This window comes from Rhinatrema bivittatum, chromosome 5, assembly GCF_901001135.1.
Source record: "Rhinatrema bivittatum chromosome 5, aRhiBiv1.1, whole genome shotgun sequence".
Taxonomy (NCBI): Eukaryota; Metazoa; Chordata; class Amphibia; order Gymnophiona; family Rhinatrematidae; genus Rhinatrema; species Rhinatrema bivittatum.
The window spans coordinates 75,709,457-75,730,149 of record NC_042619.1 but is presented as its reverse complement, the minus strand read 5'-3'; the positions used below and the strand labels follow the sequence as shown (position 1 = coordinate 75,730,149).

The window sequence follows — 20,693 nt, the reverse complement described above, 5'->3', positions numbered from 1 at the left end:
CATTTCTTTTTCTTAGTTTTAGGTTTGCTCAACCTCAAGGACTAAGCTTGTTCCTGCTCCAGGAGGAGGCTCAACTGCGGCTCCTTAGAGTCTTACACATTTCCTTCATTTTCCAGAGCTTAGACTTCAGTGACCGTGGAGACATGCGGCCACAATAACAACACTTTGCCTGGTTATGATCCAGTCCAAGACAGCAGTAACAGAGATCATGTCCGTTAGTAATGGACATTGTTTAACAGCATATACAATCTTTGAAATCACTCACTGTGGGTTTCTTGGATCCAGACATTCTGTCAAGAAATCTTTTTTTCTTTTTAATATATAGCCCTGAAAAATGTTGTTTGGAGGTTACAGAGGTAGCACAATAGTATGAAAGATATGATTAATAGGAAAAACATTTTCAAAGAGATAGAGTATACATCCATGATGAAATTCAAATGGAGCTCACAAGTAACATCCGCGTAGGAATTCCCATACATGCTCAGTAGAGCAAAAGCTCTATAAGCTTAGAGAGAAGCATCCATTTGGTACCATTCTACCAACAAGCCCTGCTTGTTGGTAGAAAAACACTGAATTCAGACTGCCTTGAAACGTTTTCTACTGTGAATTACATTTGGAAATTTGGGTTAAATCATCACCAATTCCAAAATTATCTTGCAGAGACTGAAGCTGAATTTGGCGATGTATGAAAGAAAGATATCCATTCAACAAAAAAACACAGAAGTATAGAAACTATTTAAAAAAATATCTGATCCCTTTTCTCCTTCTTTTCTGTTTTGGCTTGACCTTTCTATTTGTAGAAAGGACATTTACATATTTATGCTTTTAATATTTATACATAATTTATACATAATTCTGAAGTTTCCGAATGACGGTATATAAAACTCATTAAATAAATACATAAATTAATATTTTAATATTTTGGCACATAGGTTGCTACTAATTTAATTTAAAAATTATATAGAATTTTCTAATAAAGGAGTTTTATTTTTTAAACTGGAGCTCGAGTGCCTGGTCTCTCTAGAGACCCATTTATAAAGCTGATAAATGGAGCAACCAAAGGAGGACATTCCAGAAAAAAATTACAAAACACAATTAAAATCAGAAGCATCTTAAAAACTGCAGAGAAACCTGAAAGCAGAGGCTTCTTCAGCCTCTTTGTGCCTACATTTTCCCACCTAGTTACTCTCATATCCTAGGATTCTCTGTGGTTATCGAAAGCTCTTCTAAATTCTTTTACTGTTTTACCCTCCACTGAAATTTATCTAACACTTTTTCTGTGAAGAAATATTTTATGTTAAATTTGAGACTACCTCCTTTGAACCATATATCTTGATCCTCTTGTTTTATAATTTCCTTTTCATTGAAAAATGCTTGCTTCTTGGGCATAAATATCTTTTCAGGTATTAGAATGTCTTGATCATAACTCCTCTCTCTTCTAGGGAATACATATTTAGATCCTCAAGTCTTAATTCACTACCCGAAAGCATCAAGACATCTAGACCATGCAAATTCTTCACCATTCTGGTTGCCGTCCTCCAGACTGCCTCTAATCTGATGATATCTTTTTGGGGGTTACCGCCTTCAGTTTTGGATACAATATGCCAGATGAAGTTTCACCAATGGCTTGCACAGTTTTTTCATCGCCGGCTCATGGTTTGGCCCCATGAGCCATCTCTCTCACCCCCAGTTGAGCACTCTGGCAGTGGGGATGCCATCATCAAACAGAAGCAGCCATTCCCTTCTTCCTGCACAGGGCCTTCCTACTACTTATGCACGCGGCTTGCCTGAAACCTTAAAGGGGCTTCGGTGGAAAAAGTCCCCACAGAGACTTTTGATGTCGCTGCCTCTCTGTATTTAAGGCTCCTAGGGAACTCAGCCCCGACATTTCAGCAACAGGTCTCCTTGTGCCATTGTGTGTCCCAGTGGATGTTGCTAGTTTCTCTGTCTTACTTCTTCTCTGTGTCCTGTTCCTCACCTTGTCCATGATGTCTTTGTCTTGTCTCTCCCTCCTCAGCTTGACTTCCTGGATCCTGACCCTGACTTGGACTCGGACCTTCCTTGACTGCTGCCTGAACCTGACCCTCTGCTTCGGACCAGACAGTGCCTCGTCTGCTGCCTGCGCCAACCTCTGGCCTGGTACCCATAGCTGCTATCTGCCACCTGCCTCGACCTCCATCTAGACTCAGATTCTCACTTCTGGATAGCTATAGGGACCCTACCTAAGACCTGCCAGCCACCAGAACCCAAGGGCTCAACCTGAGAGCAAGTTGGCTGGTGTAGGTGAAGCTCCAGCTGGTCCCACTTAAGGGCTTCTCTGCCAGCTGTCCGTGTGGGCCTAGTGGGCCAATCACACCACAGCACTAAGGGTCCACTACCCGAAAGCACTGCATACATAGACACTATTATCTTTTTTTTTTCTACTGTTAATGCTTGTTCCTCTGCACTCCTGCATTCTTCTAGCTCTTGTCATTGTCTTCTTGCACTGTTTTTCTACCTTACAAGTATAGAAAATTAAACAGCTACAAAAGAGTTTGTAGAAAAGGCTCTATATCAGTGAGGCTGAGCAGTCTATAAAGGCAGCACTAGCTCAAGATGGACTCTGCTATTTTTTTTATTATTCATTCACCTCTACAATGGAGTATAAAAGATGATGGACCAGATCAAAGCAGTAACAAATGACCCCTTCTAAACCCCATCCAGGTAAAGGCAATCAATCATTGCTCCTTTCAGACCCCATCCTGAATCAACAAGAGTCAGCGAAGTGAACACATTCATATAAATTAAAATAAAGACAACAAAACATTTAGGGTTTTTAACCTCCTTTTAGACCTTGAGAGACAGACAAAAACTATTAAAAGCATAAAGCAACCTTCAGGGAAATTAACACTTTAAATCCCAACCAATATGACAATATTCAGTTTGCAGTATTTAAACATTTAAGCTATTATAATAGATGCTGAATCAACATGACATTTTTTTGTTTCATCATTTGGAATATGAATCTATATTTCCTCCACTGACCTACTACCATACATGAATGTTCTAGGGTAGAAGTCAATTGCCACTTAAAACTAATTCCAGTAACTCACACAGCTTAGCACACTCAGTATGTCATATTGCCACCTTCAGCATTTTTGCTCTGAAACTATAGCACATAGGTCCCCATTTTGTGTAATTGGAACTGCTGGGTTTATAGTACATAATTAAATGCAATCCTCTAGCAAACAAGAAGTTATAAACTTGACTTCTCTGTAGTATAATATTTTTCTTCTGTTTCAACACTCCTCACTTCTCAAATTTTTCTTTTTCTATATCATTTTCACAATTATGTTCCTTTGATACGATAATTCACAGCTGCTGTACTTAAAAATATCTACAAAATAAATTCATGCCATGCTCATATGCATAGTTTTTATTTTTATTGTAAAACTGTGCAATAAGGAATCAGTGGATAAAAGTTCTAAATCCCTCATCAGTTTCTAAAAAAGTAACAAATCCTAGTTTTATCCTTTTTACTGCCTATTACACTGTCCGTAAGCTGGTTGATTTATCCTTCTGTAACCAATCTATTTTCACATTTTCATCTGTCTTCTTGAAACCCATCGCAGTTCTTCATAATTTAAATCTGCTATAATAATTTCTATTTCTAGAAAACAATGTATTTAGTCAAATTTATATTAATTACCACCCAATTTCAACCTTGAAACAATATTCTTTAGTGATTTACTTTAGAGTTTTTACTTGACAATTGTTCTACATCCTATATTTGTTTTACTGGGCATCAGGTTTGTATTTAATTTTGTTGATACATGACCTTATTTCATAGCCTCTGATGTTTGCAGGCCTGCTGCACAAGTAGCTCAGATCTTGATACATCAATCTACTAAATGTTGTAGTCTTTTTCACAGGTTTATGTTTTTAATCTGTTTTCCATCTGATAAAAGTGAATTACTCTGGATCAAGTTATCTACTAAGAGAATATGTCTTATTCGGAAACCAGTTCTTATGACAGAATTCAAGCATGCTTATGACAGATATTGAGGACAGTGTCAGGAAACAGGGCTGGGAGTTTACAGTATTGCAAACTACTCATCCTTCACACTCAAGAATAGAGAATAGGAGAGGGGTGCTAAGCAGAAAAGTAATGGCAGATAATATAGTGATAATTCAGGTCATGAGGCATATGAGTTAGAAACAAAAGGGAAAATCTCCCAGAAATTAATCGGATTAGTTACAGCAGGTTGGTGATGGCTGAGTATAGTCCAGCAAGACCATGGATATCTAAGTGGCCAGATGTTTAGGCAACAGCTTGGCTTGTTTTGGAAGCTGTATGGATTATTACAAAGCTTGGTGTTAAGATGTGGTGGGCAGTGGGGCTAGGTGTTAGGATAAGCATGGGAACAATGCACAGAATTTGTTGCCAGAGGATGTGGTTAGTGCAGTTAGTGTAGCTGGGTTCAAAAAAGGTTTGGATAAGTTCTTGGAGGAGAAGTCCATTAACGGCTATTAATCAAGTTTACTTAGGGAATAGCCACTGCTATCAGTAGCATGGGTAATTGCCAGGTTCTTGTGGCCTGGTTTGGCCTCTGTTGGAAACAGGATGCTGGGCTTGATGGACCCTTGGTCTGACCCAGCATGGCAATTTCTTATGTTCATCTACCCAAGATGGTAGAGAACAAAAGAGGAAGACAACAAAATCAGACATGGATTAACAGCAATATATTACAAGTACTGAAGCTTTTACAACTGGCATCCTTAGTAATGTGGACAGGAATAACTGGACAGTCTAGATTGTTCAATTGCTGTGTTACTATGTATATCAATTGTAGCAAACTGAATCGTAAACATAATTCTTCATAAAATATCAAAAACCCTATGTGGTAATCTCTAAACATAATCTGTGCAGGGCTGAGAAAGTTAAAATCAAAAACAGAAAAGCAGAGGTGAAACTAGCCAGAATAAAATTATGCTGAAAGGCCAAAAAAGTATAACTAATTTATCTAGGTACTGAAACTTCTCTGGTCATGACAATCATATCTCAGTCCAGTGCTTCCCAACCCTCTCTTGGAGGTATGCTAACCAGTTGGGTTGTCAGGATATCCATGATGAATATACATGAGATAGATTTACATGCGCTGGGTGTCCAATGTATGCAAATATATTCATGCATATTCATCATGGATATCCTGACAACCCAACTAGTTAGGTGTGCCTCTAGGATAGGGCTGAGAAACAGTGTCTTGGTCACTGAAAATAATCTGCAATGTTTAGATTGTTCTCGTATGCAATAATATGGTGTTAGGATGGCCGAGCAAAGCCTTGGGGCTGGAGGAATAAATCACGCTGACTCCAGCCTGTTCTAATACAGTATTCAATTTTATTCATAAAAATAACACTGGACTGCCTACCTTACCAGTATTCAGTTTGCATAAAGGGCTGTAGACTGTCTTTCCTCTGGACAGTGGACCTTCAATCCCTTCTGGTTTGGTCAGTATAGTTTTATAGGAGCTGCCTCTCCTGGAGATGTAGGGGCCTCCTGATCCCAGCTGGGCTCACAAACTTATCCTGCCCTAGCTGGTCCTGCCCTCAGGACTCTCCCTGCCCAGCAGGATCCTGCCCACAGAGTTTTCTCTCTCTCTGTGGGATTTAAGGTGGACCAGGTATCCAGCCTGGTTTTGCACAGGTTTAAAGGGAAAATATGGGCAATCTGTCACATATGGTCCTAGCTACAATTTCACACAATACAGTCACCATTTTAAAGGGCTGTGAGAGAGAGGAAATGGCTGTTTTGCTAGTATTTGGGAAACCTGGCTAGCGGCCAAATAAGCTAAAACAGCTATTTGAGATATGCAGTCACTATCTTAGAAGACTCAGAAAGATGGAGGAACCATGCCAGATGGCGACATGGAAATGAAGAAATCCTCATGAAAGAAACCCATAGTAGAACACACTTGTGTTTCATGAAGTAGATTACCTGTCTGCACCTGTATCTTATCCACCACAACAGTGCTGGCTCCTGGTCAGCCAGCATACAATGAAATAAACCTGAAATATATTTAGGGATCTTCGTTTTCAGTTTTTATTTTATTTTTCCTGGGAATTTATTAGTGTTAAAAAAAAAATGGGAGAATTCAGTAGAAAAAAAATGCCTCGTCATTTTTCTGGGTAAATATATATTTTGTTCATTTTGTAATAAATACTGATAAATTCACAGAAAAATAAAATGCAAACTGAAAACAAAGTCCCCGATATATATTCTAAACAAAGCAAAGAATATATTCCTGGCTATGTGGTCAGGAATAATTGGGCAGATTAGAATGGCCAATTCAGGCTTGTAATTTTGTGTCTCTGTAATGGAGTTTATGTTATTTACAAGGTTTTATTATTATTTTTGTATATTTTATGCTGATTATACTATGAATGGCTCTTGTTTCACTATTTTATTTCTTCTTCTTGATAACCAAAATTCCATTTAAAGCAAATTAGTTATTGATGGTAATAAGTTATTAATCTCATTATTAAAGGACCAAAATCACCTCTATTTCTTCATCAATTTTACAGCTGAAAATCAGAAAGAATTCTTTTTAATTTGTCCACTGATTATGAGGATAACATGTTATCCTCATGGCACAGAGTCGCACAGTTTCTTCAATCTATATCGCTTGAATAAGCTAAGTAACACTATTACTATGAAAAATAAGAATTAAGGAAGTGTTTATGGATTTTATCAAGGTGAATAAGCATATAAAAAAAATCAAAAAAATGGTGTTGGATGACCTATGATTATATATTGAGTGGTAGTGCGAGATATACTACTTGCTATGCAGCACACTCATTCAAAAGAAGGCTCCGAAAAAAATGCCTATATGAGGTCATCATCAGTGGACAAATTAAAAAGAATTCTTTCTGATTTTCAGCTGTAAAATTAATGAAGAAATAGAGGTGATTTTGGTCCTTTAATAATGAGATTGCTTATTGACTGAACCCTCCAAAGAAAAAATTAGAGAATTTCTGTCATCAATAAGTTATTAATACCATCAAATATATATTATAACCCATCATCCTAATAGCCTCCCAGACACAACCTACCCCATGACCCCAACCTTCTCATATTAGCTCTTCAATCCCCTCAGTTCTAATTTGAAGCAAAGACCATAGTAAACAGTTATGCCTTCACCATATTTTTAAATTTCAAGTAATCAGGCTTCCACAGATTGCACATTGGACCCCCAATCCAAATTTCTACAAAATGCTGTCTTACAAGTCACGGAGAGCCTTGCCAAACTCACTGAGGGGGGGGGGGGGAGGGAATAATAGCAACAGGGAAGATGACCTTAGTATATATGAAGCCTTATGCCAAAATAAGTGTTTTGTTATTGACCGAATATAAATATTTTAAAATATATAAACAAAATAAGGCATTCGGCAAATATTATAGCCCCTAGCCATACAGACACATACAGTTACTAAGATTCTAAACTTCATCCCAAACTGAAGCAGCAGCCAGCATAATTCTTCTAAGACAAGGGTAGTGTCATTGTCAATGACTGCTTTCTGTTCAGTGCCAAGGAACCATGTCTGTGATGGGCATGCAAGTGCTCACACAAACAAGCCCTGAACCTGGCAATGGATGTCTTCTTGGATTTAGATTTCTCCATTTTTTAAATTTTGTTTTGTTATTGTAAAGTAAAATGTAAAAGTCTTTTTTGAGATGCTGCTGAGAGAGCAGCACGAAAAAGAACTGAACCATTCAAAAACAGCAGAAACCACCAAATATATATAAGAGAGCAAGAGGGATCTGACATGCAGTAGTTTGGATGAAAAAAGACTGAAGGGCTCATACAGCAGCAGCCGCATGTGGAAACTCCCAGGCATGCTCAGAAACACTTGTAAGCTCTGAGAGCTAGATCCAAGTCGGTGCCATTGGATGATATCACCCACTGATTATGGCCAATTTACTCCTGCTTGTTGATGGAGAAAATAAGTTTGCTTACCATAAACGAGATTCTCAGTAGACAGCAGGATGAATTAGCCATGACACATAAGAGTGACGTCATCCAACTGTGCTGAACAGACCCATGTCTCTAAGTCAGTAAAGTTTTACCATTGAGCATGTACAAGGGTTCCCGAACGCACTGCCTCATGAGCCCCTTGGTCAACAGTAGAACCTAGCTTTAGTTAGGTAGTCAACTCTTCAGGGAGGCAGGCAGGTAGGTATTAAGCTTGGATAATTCATCCTGCTACCTATAGAGAACCCCGTTTATGGTAAGCAAACTTGCTTTCTCCAGCGACAAGAAGGGCTGAATCAGCCATGACACATGGAGAGTCCCATGTGAGGGTGCATGGCAGAGCACTTTCTGATATAAGGAACCCAAACACTGGCCCCCTCCCACTTCCCTGTGGACTACTAGGTGAACAGGCTGCACAAGAATCCTCTAAAAGGATCACATCACTTCAAGCATTAGTGAACTTGTTTTAGAGTTCAGGAAGGTTAGAGAAATGTCTAGAAGTTTTCTAAGTTATACATTTCTTTATTTGACATTTTATCAAATATTTAATCCACATATTTATTATGCATCAGAAGTGTCTGTCTAAATGTATCACTGAAGCCTTCAAACTGTAATAAGAATGAGTCAACTATATGGCACTATGCATATGCAGTGAAAAATTTCAAAGGGAATTTCTTCTTGTTGCCGTCCCTGTCTGTCAGCTCCATAAAAATTAGCACTACAAAATTGCATAAAATACTGTAATACATCAAGCTTACTACAGAATCCTGCAAAGGCATTCAGGAAATGTTAAGAGCGATATTTGTATCTAAAGTGCTTGAGGACATGTGTTTATTTCAGTTTAATTAAATTTCAGTTGCATATCTGCTTACATTTTTTGTTGTTGAAGCAATATGACAGCCACATTTATAAAAGATCATTTAGTGTTAGTAGAGTACTTACCCTATGCTTCTCTTTAATTTTTTTCCTATATTCTTCCTTATCAAATTTGTCTTCTTCATGTAGCCTTTCCCTTGCTTTATCCAAGTTGATGCCATTAGAGTCTTCGTCATCCTGAATTTCCTTCACTGCAGATTTTTGAACTGATGGCCACTGCTGAATCAACTAGGAAATACCAAAGATAATTCAAAGTTACATATAGGCCATCTTACAACAAAGGTCTTCCAGAGTTGTTACACATATAAAAGAGAAAGCACCTAGGTACCTATTTTATCCACCAAAACCTATTCAACAATTCACTCAGTTTCAACCCCATACATACCTATATTTACCACAATTCATCACTAAAAGAAGAACCAGTCCTCAGAGTCCATCAATAAAGGAGAGCACTTCTATTTAAATTAAGAGGGGGGAACTATAAGTGCATAGATTGCATTGCCATTTATGACTGTGCTGTTTTAGTAGCACTACTAAACTGATATCAAGTTGCCATGGCTTTTCACTAGCACAGATGTTCCTGTTATACATTCTGAACAGCACAAACCTTCACAAATGAGCTCTAATACCTCCAAATACCAATCCCACTTCTTTCCATGACACCTTCCTTAATATCATTACCTTCAAGCTCACGCTTGTTGTTAGGGTTAGTATAGTACTAGGGGTAGATGAGCATCAGCCTAGCATTAGTAGTGAAACCTAGTCAGTCAGGGTAAGGATTCTCAGCCTCTTTCCTGCTTTGTGCCAGTATGCAGAAACACTTCTGGATGAGATCACAACAGCAATTATTTTCCAAAAGAAACTCTCTCCAGCATGCCAACAAACTACAAGGTTGATATTCAGTGCCACTTTGCCGTTTAAGTTCTGACTTAGATAGACCTAGATTTATCAAATTGCTACAAATAAAGGAAGTAACTCCCGTGATAGGAAAAGGGGTGTAGTTTGGGTAATTTTTGAGATACCACAATACGTGCTATTTTAGCGCTTCGCATAGGTATTTTACTGCAACATAGATTAAATTTATCGCACCCGCGATATTTTCCCAGACAAGCATTTCCACACTGAGGGAGGGAGGGAGGGAGAGGGAGAGAGAGCGAGCCTCTTTATAAGGCTTTCATATAAATCAACTATTTATACCACTGTAGGAGGGTCAACTAGTAACACAAGGTGACATTTTGGTGGTGGTCCAGGGTTTGGGAGGGGGGGGGCAGTTTTATATGCACAATCAGAGGTGCCACAGTACACATCAGTGGACATTTGATGTAATTTGGAGTGAAGAAAGGTACACAATGATGAGATTTGTACATTGTACTCTTGTCCTAGCTTAATAGCTAACAGAAAGTGCATCAAACTAGGTCCAGAGTACATTTGTACAAATCTCATCTTTGTATACCTTTCCTCCACTCCAAATCACATCAAATCTTAATTGATGTGTACTGTGCTGTTTGTATGTCTGATTGTGCATGTAAAACTGCCCCCCAAACCCTAGACCACCACCAAAACCTCACCTCGAGTTATTAGCTGACCCTCCTACAGTGGTATAAAAAGTCGACTACTAGGTGTGCCACCCCAGAGGCTCCACTCCACTCTCCACTCCATGCCACCCTCCACTCCTCTATTCCACTTTCCCTCTCCTCTCTGAAATGGGATTTGTGAAAAATATCGCAAATCAAAGTTTGGGCATATCATACACCACAACGCAGGAAAAAAGGTGTAATTATTTCTGGCATTAAAATGTGCGATAACATGCGTTACACTATCACACACAACATTAAACACCCCTCATTTTCATAAACCTAGCCCAAACTCCTCCCCACCGACTAAATCTTCAAAACTTGCATACGCATGCGTTATCGCATGCGTTATGGTGTTATCGCAGGCGTTAGGGCACTAATGCCCGCAATAAGACCCTAACGCAATTTGATAAACGACCCTGTTAGCTGGCTAAGTGGTAGCATTTCAAAATTCGGCTACAGTCAGCAGCTGCCACTTAGCTGAATAAATTTTTATGTGGCTAAACATTTATCTGGCTAAGCAAAGAGTGGGAAGGGAGTGTGCCGATATTCAGCCTTATCTGGTTTAGTTAGCCAGATAAGCCTAGGAATGCTATTTGGCTGTCCTAAAGTTAGCCAGATAAACTTGCCCAGCTAACTATAAAAGAGCATATTCAGAGGCAGAAGCACACTGCTGAATCTCTCAGCCATGATAACCAGATATGTATATCTGGCTAACTTTCTCAGTGGGAGAGCGGCTGAATATTGACCCCTCCCACATGACTAACTCAAGGACAGTGTATTCTCAAGCAAGAAATGGTCTCCCCCATTGCCTGTATAGATATTCTCTGCTCTCCTTTCCTGCAAGAGATAACCAGCTATTAAATCAGCTCAGCCAAGTGATGAATCAAACTGATAATTGTAATAATAATTAGAAAGGGAGATAACTTCAGGTCTGCATATACAGACCTCATATATGGAATTCCATACCTCTATGTGCAAGGCCTAAAAAGAAACTAGCATAGCCAATTATTCTTCATTATTACCATCAACAACACAGAACAGCAGCAGCATTTAGAACTGAAACAGATCAGACAAGAGCAGCAGTATTCCGGTTTCTTTTGCTTTGGGGGCAAAGTAGAGAATCAACTAATTTGGATGAGAGATAAATGCTATTCATTTCTGTGTGGAACTGACTCAATATAGATTCTAATTTGGGCTTTGTCAATATACCAGGGTTAAAATATATATGTACTCCAACACAAATTTCTTGGTAGTCACGTTAGTGGCTCTAACATTGCAAATTTTCCTTATTTATTTATGTTTATTTTTCAAACATTCATAGCCCGCTCGCATCCATTGTTCGCGGCAGGGAACAATATAACATATACATTATGTTGCTATAATCTTGCCAGGCCTCAAAAGTGTTGTGGGCAAGGAAATGTGTAAAAGGATTTGCTGGAGTGGCAGTTACTACCCTTAAGAGAAACATGGGGGTAACCTGCACGGATCGGCAGTTACTACCTTTAAGAGAAACAAGGGGGTAACCTGCACGGAGCGGCAGTTACTACCCTTAAGAGAAACAAGGGGGTAACCTGCACGGAGCGGCAGTTACTACCCTTAAGAGAAACATGGGGGTAACCTGCACGGAGCGGCAGTTACTACCCTTAAGAGAAACATGGGGGTAACCTGCACGGAGCGGCAGTTACTACCTTGGGAAGCTTGCTGGGCAGACTAGATGGACCATTTTGGTCTTTTTCTGCCGTCATTACTATGTTACTATCTATGTTACTATGAAGATTTGTTCTTACTGTAGTGTTCTTTTCAAATTAATAGAGGAAAAAACTATATTCAGATGTATTTATTTTAGTCTTGTTGATTTTTAATGTTTAGTTGTTTCAATGCACTGGCCCTCAGGGCCCCTGAAGCCAGTCAGGTTTTTCAGGATATCCCCAATGAATATGTATGAGATATATCTGCATGCACTGCCTGTAATGTGTGTGAACATATCTCATACATATTCATTGCGAACATACAAAAACCTGACTAGGTGATAGGGTAGGGGGTGGGAGATGCAAGGACCAGTCTGAGCACCACTGGCTTAATTAGTTCAGGAAAGTGAAGTGCAGACGGATGCTCATAGTGCTTTTGCTGTTTCTCCTTTTCAACATAATCCCTTCCTGTGCTCCCTAATCTACCCACCCCACTTCCAAATTTATTATATATACTCCCCTGAATTCAGGGCAAAGAGTTTCTTTTTCACAAAGTTGTACTTGTGCTTAATTCTTTGTTGCTTTCTGGTAGGTTTTAACTCCTGTTTCTGCTCAAAAGAACTAAGGAATTGCCTAGAACTATGGCCATTTGCTTGCTCTGTCAATTCAGTCTTTTCCTTAGTAGATACATTTCTATTCTAGCTCTGCAGGAGGCCTGCAACTGAAGTGTTCTATGTATACAGTCCCTCCATCCCAACCAAACCTACCCTGCTTCCTCTTTTTATATAGTGACTGATCTCCGACTGGAGGCAGGAACTTCAAATGTGCCTACTCAGTTAGGTAAAACCATTACTAGTACCTTTGTCATACCCGACATATAGTAACTGCAAAATGAGGGGAACAGTACAATGCAGTGCCTGGGGGTCCACAGTATTCAGACAATTTCTTCTTTATAATTGTTTTACATTTCTGACAAAGGTAATGTATGCTTTTTAGTATAATTTGTTGATTGTTCTATGTAACGCTCACAGGCAAAGTTATGTTTTACTGTAAACCGGTGTGATTTGTATTTTATACAGGAATGTCGGTATATAAAAGTTAAAAATAAATAAACCTTGTGGATGCTTCAAGGTGGCCCCACTTGTGCTCAGCTGTTTGACATAAATAGGCAAACTGGCAGACTTAGGGCTGAGCTACTTTGTTAAAAGAACAACTCAGGAGCCAGTCTATGATAGTACCAATGGCATAAGAATCTAAAAAAAAAAAAAAATAGAGGACAGGCTCTGAGATAACCCACACTATTTTATCATTGACATCTGCTCTGATTTGTGTGTTGTTCCTCAACAAAAATTTATTCATGCTTGTAATGCAGAAGCAACTTCTGGATGCACCAGGGAGAGTAAGTGCCTTATTAGAGATGGCAGAGGCTCCCAAAGGCAAAACAAGTTCTTACAGAGGATTCCATAATAAGGAGTACAGACTTGGGACATAACCATGCTAAGAGAGAAGTCATTTGCATTCTAGGTGCCTCAGCGGGCAGAGATTTGCAGACAGTCCAGAGATTTATTAGAGAACTGTAAAATGGATTTGAACTGGATGTTTTACAAAATGACAGACCTGGAAGCCACCATGCCAAACCGGGTCTCAGTGATTGCAACAATATTCAAGTCTGCTTCTGCCATGGTTGCCTTTGGCTCTGTGATTTTGTTAAGACTTTGAGAATTCATGCACACAACTCTCCCTACTTCTTTTGTTCTTCTTTTATGTGTCCTGTTATCTAATTTAGAAAATTTCTCTCCTACTTTTGTTTGCTGTCATCTACACTTTAAGGACAGATTTATTTTGGACTTTTATCAATTCCTTCAGTTTTTTTAAAGTGCCCTTTAATTTTCTTTTCACCTAGGGGTAGATTTTTAAAAACTGCGCAAACAAAAGTACGCTGGATTTTATAAGATACGCGCGTAGCAGCGCGTATCTTATAAAATCCTGGATCGGTGCGCGCAAGGCTGCCGATTTTGGGCAGCCGGCGCGCGCCGAGCCACGCAGCCTGCCTCCGTTCCCTCCGAGGCCGCTCCGAAATCGGAGCGGCCTCAGAGGGAACTCTCTTTCGCCCTCCCCTCACCTTCCCCTCCCTTCCTCTACCTAACCCACCCCCCCGGCCCTATCTAACCCCCCCCCCTACCTTTATCCATGGATTTACGCCTCCCGGAGGGAGACGTAAATCCACGCCCCGGGCCCACCCCCCAAACGCCGTGCCATGCCCCCAAACGCAGCGTCACTCGGCGACGCCTCCGACACGCCCCTTTTCAGAAACCCCGGGACTTACGCGAGTCCCGGGCTTCTGCGTGCGCCGGCGGCCTATGGAAAATAGGCGCGCCGGCGCGCAAGGCCCTGCTCGCGTAAATCCGGGCGGATTTACGCGAGCAGGGCTTTTAAAATCCGTCCGCAAGTGTTTGGAAATTGAACTCCAGCACTAGTAAGTATTAAATAATGCCTCTAGGGCATGAACATCTACTAGCTGTATGTCATTTACAAGAACTGGAGACAAACCAGCAAAAGAGATTTCAGATGATGCGAAGATAGTCAATCTAATAAGGCAACAGGGAATATTAACAGTATGATTTGTTGAATAAGTAAAGGTATCATCAATAGGAAAAAGGAGGTAACAGTGCCCTTATATAGGTCACTAATGAGACTCCATCCTATGTCATGTGTTCAGTTCTTGGGGCTGTACCTTTATAAGGACATCAAGAGATGGAAGCAGTTTAGAGAAGAGCTCCAAAAATTATATATGGCCTGCAACACAAACCCTACAATGAAAGGCTTGAGACACTCAAAATGAAAACTTTAAAGAAAAGAAGGGAAAGAGGAGTGGCATGATAAAAACATTGCAAAAATAAAGGTGGAGAAGAGCAGCGGTACACACAATGGGGCCGATGCAATATTATTCGAGGAAAGCAGGTGCTGGCTTTTCAGCGTCCGCTTTCTTAATGCACGCATGGCACCCGCAAGGGGGGCACCATGCAATACGCAAAATTAGGGGGTCCCTTGCGCGACCTTAACGCCTCCTTGCTAACGTGACCTCGGGGTTACCGGCGGTCTGCCGGTTATGAACACCGACAAACTCGGCGTCAGTTTTCATAACTGCAGTCAGCAGGTTATGAAAACCAACGCCGAGTTTCTCAGTGTCTGTTTTCATTAATGCAGTCAGCAGGTTATGAAAACCGACGCCAAGTTTCTCAGTGTCTGTTTTCATTACTGCAGCCGGCCAGTTATGAAAACTGACGCCGATGACTTCAAAGCAGCCGGCCAGTTATGAAAACCGACGCCGATGACTTCAAAGCAGCCGGCAGAGGGCTTTTTTCTTTTTCTTTAATTTTTAAAAAAGTACAGAAAAGCATTTTTTTTCTGCTTTTCTGTACTTTTTTTCAGTGCGCTCAGCTATTATCGCCTGCTCCAGGCAGGCGTTAATAGCTGAGCGATAAATGTGCGTCTGAGACGCACATTTATTTTTTTTGCATTTGGAGTGAATGAATAATAGCCTCATTCACTCCATTTGCATGTGATGAGTGCTAACATCACTCCATTTGCATGTGATGAGTGCTAACTCATTCACTCCATGTTGGACGTGCATTAAATAGGCGCTACTCCCCCTATTGCATTAGGGGGTGGATTAGCGCCTATTTAACCCTCATCCGACAGCCGGTTAAACAGTGTGCTCGGCTGAGCACACTGTATTGCATCAGCCCCAATGTACCCGATATTCAGGCTCAGACTTCTTTAACCCCTGCGGATTCCCATTACTATTTTTTGAACTTCTTATTCAATGTCTAGAAGACCTTGGGGACTACTAGCAGTATTTTGAGCTGGCTCGACTTCCTCACATGCAACTCGGAGATGCCAAGCTCTGTCAATAATTGTGTCACATGTTTAATTACTAGTGTTGGGCTCTTGGCCATCCCAATGGAGCTGGAATTGCGAAACACTGTCCATGTTGGGGGACCTACATGCATTTCACCTTTACACAACTACTTATTAAATAATTGCACTGCTTGGCACCTATTACATTGACTGAATCTTCATTTGAAGTTTAAGGATCCTTATGCACCTTTGCACTACACATTATATATTATGATAAAAACATTCACATATCTGACATGCTTCAATAAATCACAAGCATAGGAAATTTTCCATAGAAAAATAATTTCAAGGACAAGGAGTAATGATATGAAGTTAGTCGGAAGAAGGTTTAGAGTACCCCACATGGAGTATTGTGTTCAGTTCTGGAGACCGTATCTCCAAAGGGACAGGGACAGGATGGAGGCGGTCCAGAAAAGGGTGACCAAAAAGGTGGTCTTCATAAAATGACTTATGAGGAGAGATTAAAGAACCTAAATATGTACATCCTGGAGAAGAGGAGAAGCAGGGGTGATATGATACAGACTTTCAGATACTTAAAAGGTTTTAATGATCCATGGTCAAAACAAACCTTTTACTATGGAAAAAAAATCAGTAGAACTAGGGGTCACGATTTGAAGCTCCAGGGAGGAAGACGCAGAACCAATGTCAGGAAGTATTTCTTCACAGAGAGGGTGGTGGATGCCTGGAATGCCCTTCCGGAGGAAGTGGTGAAGACTAAAACTGTGAAGGATTTCAAAGGGGCATAGGATAAACCCTGTGGATCCATAAAGGCTAGAGGATGGGAACGAAGAGTAGAGCCATGGGGCTGGTTTGCTGGAATGTTGGCTACTACCTGGTGATTACTACCCTTACTCAAAAAATCCCTTGCACGGTTAATGCAACTCCAACATTGCTCTCTGCTTCAACGGCAAGGGGAAATGTGGAAAAGAGGATTTGCATTCAGATAACACAGAAACATAGAAAATGACGGCAGAAAAAGAGCAATTGGCCCATCTAGTCTGCCCAGCAAGCTTCCACACTTATTTTCCCATACTTATCTGTTTCATCAACCTTGTTGGTAACTGTTTGATTCAAATTTCCTGCCATCCCCTTTCACTGATGCAGAGAGCAATGTTGGAGTTGCATCAAAGGTGAGCATAAGGCTTATGGTTAAGGGCAGTAATTGTCGCATCCAGCAAGTTATCCCGATGCTTGTTTGCCCAGACTGCACAGATCAATGCTTTGTTGGATGTTGACTGAATGTAAATTTTTTTCCTCATTTCCCCCTACCGCTGAAGCAAAGAGCAATGCTGTATATGCTTTCAAAGTGATGTATTAGGCTTAACTGGTTAGGGTAGTACCGCCGTGATAAGCAAGCTACCCCCACGCTTTACCCAGATTGTGAAGTTCAGTCCTTTTTGGTTGTTGTCTGAATGCAAATCCTCTTTTCCCCCTGCCGTAGAAGCAGAGACCAACGCTGTATATGTATTCAAAGTGATGTATCAGGCTTAATTGGTTTAGGGTAGTAACTGCCGTGATAAGCAAGCCACCCCCAAGCTTTACCCAGATTGTGAAGTTCAGTCCTTTTTGGTTGTTATCTGAATGCAAATCCTCTATTCCACATTTCCCCTTGCCGTTGAAGCAGAGAGCAATGTTGGGGTTGCATTAACCATGCAAAGGCTTTTTGAATAAGGGTAGTAATCAAAAGGTAGTAGCCAACACTTCAGCAAGCCACCCCCCATGGCTCTACTCTTCATTCCCATCCTCTAGCCTTTATGGATCCACAGTGTTTATCCCATGCCCCAAAAAGGACTGAACTTCAGAATCTGGGTAAACAAACAAGCGTTGGGGGTAGCTTGCTTATCACGGCGGTTACTACCCTAAACCAATTAAGCCTGTTACATCACTTTGAATGCATATACAGCATTGTTCTCTGCTTCTACGGCGGGGGGGAAATTTGGAAAAGAGGATTAGCATTCAGACAACAACCAACAAGGACTGAACTTCATAATCTGGGTAAACAAATAAGCGTGGGGGTAGCTTGCTATTAAGGTGGTTACTACCCTAAACCAATTAAGCCTGATACATCACTTTGAATACATATACAGTGCTGCTCTCTGCTTCAACGGTAGGGGGAAATGAGGAAATGGAGAAATTACTTACCTGCTAATTTCGTTTTCCTTAGTGTAGACAGATGGACTCAGGACCAATGGGTACAGTGTACTCCTGATAGCAGATGAGAGGCGGAGTCAGATTTCAATGCTGACGACAGCCTACATAAACCCGTGCAGGAAGCTTAGCTCTTCAGTAGTCTCCTCGAAAAGCAATTGTGGATATATGTGTGGAGACCGTATCTACAAAAAGACAAAGACAAGATGGAAGCGGTACAGAGAAGGGCGACCAGGAAGGTGGAGGATCTTCATAGGATGACGTACGAGGAGAGATTGAAGAATCTAAATATGTACACCCTGGAGGAGAGGAGGAGCAGAGGTGATATGATACAGACTTTCAGATACTTGAAAGGTTTTAATGATCCAAAAACAACGACAAACCTCTTCCATAGGAAAATAATCAGCAGAACCAGGGGTCATGATTTGAGGCTCCAGGGAGGAAGATTCAGAACCAATGTCAGGAAGTATTTCTTCACGGAGAGGGTGGTGGATGCCTGGAATGCCCTTCCGGAGGAAGTGGTGAAGACCAGAACTGTGAAAGACTTCAAAGGGGCGTGGGATAAACACTGCGGATCCATAAAGTCAAGAGGCCGCCAATGAAGAGTGGGTGACTCGCCAGAATGATGGCTATTGACACAATACCCTTATTAAATAAACATACACATGCTTACTGTGACTCCTACATCGCTCTAAGCTTCAACAGCAAGAGGTAATGGAAAAAAGGATTTGCACTCACAAAGAGGGGAGTAGCTGGCTTGTTACGGCGGTTACTACCCCAAACCAAATATGCCTGATACTTCACTTTCAATGCATATACAGCATAGCTCTCTGCTTCAATGACAGGGGAGAAGAATAACTGATACTTCACACATCCAGCAGAGCTCTCTGCTACAACGGCAAGGGAGAAGAAAAAGGGTTCGCACTCAAAACGCGGGGAGTAGCTGGCTTGTTACGGCGGTTACTACCCCAAACCAAATGTGCCTGATACTTCACTTTCCATGCATATCCAGCATGGTTCTCTGCTGCATCGGCATGGGAGAAAGACTGATACATCACGCATTTCCAGCATAGCTCTCTGCTTCAACGGCAGGGGAAAAAAAAAAATTAACAAACAACAAACAACGGCAGGGGGAAAAAAAAAACAAAAACAAAAAACTGATGCTTCACGCATATCCTGCATAGCTTCAACGACAGGGGTGAAGAAAAAAAGGATTCGTAATCACAAAGCGAGGAGTAGCTGGCTTGTTACGGCGGTTACTACCCCAAACCAAATGTGCCTGATACTTCACTTTCAATGCATATCCAGCATGGCTCTCTGCTTCTACAGCAGGGGAGAAGTAAAAAAAAACCAACAAGAGCTGTACAACATAGTCTAGGTAAAACAAATAAGCATGGGTGTAGCTTGCTTATCGCGGCGGTTACTGCCCCTACTACCCCTAACTAATCACTTGCATGCAGCTCCATCACTGCTCTCTACATTAATGGTGGGGGTGGAAGGGAAATAGAACAAGGAGCTAAGAGTAACAGATAAGAATGAGAGAAAAAATGTGTGAGGCTTGCTGGGCAGACTGGATGGGCCATTCGGTCTTCTTCTGCCGTCATTTCTATGTTTCTATGTTTCTATGTTTCTATGTGTGCTATAATAACTTGATTAACTTAGCTAACTTGATTAACTTGATTAACTAGGACTGGTTCAACTGATTTCCAAACTGGAGACCGCCAGTACACTCAAACGAATAACGCCGACACTCGGCAAGTATAGGTGTCTTGAACTAGCGGTAATACCTGGCTTACCCGTGCTTGTCTTGCTCTTGGGGTTTTCCACCCAAGTTTTCCGGATTCCGGGGCAGCCGTGGGTGGGATGCTGAGTCCATCTGTCTACACTAAGGAAAACAAAATTAGCAGGTAAGTAATTTTTCCATTTCCTATTGTGTAGCAGATGGACTCAGGACCAATGGGATGTAGGCTGCCCGTGGTCCACTTAGTACTGCCCTTGCAAAGGTTGTGTCCTCTCGGGTCTGGACATCCAGGCGGTAGAACCTCGAGGTGGTGTGAATGGAGGACCACGTCACTGCCCGACAGACCTCAGCAGGCGACAGCATCTTGTTTTCCGCCCAGGTCACTGCCTGGGCCCTTGTAGAATGGGCCTTGACTTGTAGAGGTGGAGGTTTCCCTGCCTCTACGTAGGCTGCCTTGATTACTTTTTGATCCAGTGGGCTATGGTTGCCCGCGAGGCCGCTTCCCTTTGTTTCTTTCCGCTGTGAAGGACGAATAGGTGGTCCGTCTTTCGTACAGATTCCGACCTTTCCAGGTGTCTAGGAGTCTGCCGACGTTTAGATGGCAAAGAAGGGTGAGTGTTCCGAGTCCTTATGTTCGTCTGGAGATGGCAGCGAGATGGTTTGGTTTAGATGAAATAGAGAAACCACCTTCAGGAGAAAAGAGGGGACAGTACGTAGCTGTATGGATCCC

The 20,693-nt window shown here is 41.2% G+C and overlaps 1 protein-coding gene across 3 annotated transcripts in view; it reads right to left on the bottom strand.

Annotated features, from left to right (window-relative positions):
• DDX10 (DEAD-box helicase 10) overlaps positions 1–20,693 on the bottom strand; it is a 759,707-nt gene that overhangs the window by 317,952 nt on the left and 421,062 nt on the right. For all 3 annotated transcript variants that reach the window (XM_029602477.1, XM_029602475.1, XM_029602474.1), the window contains exon 15: positions 8,955–9,116. In XM_029602477.1, the coding sequence (XP_029458337.1) occupies positions 8,955–9,116 (162 nt within the window). The remainder of the gene's footprint in view (positions 1–8,954; positions 9,117–20,693) is intronic.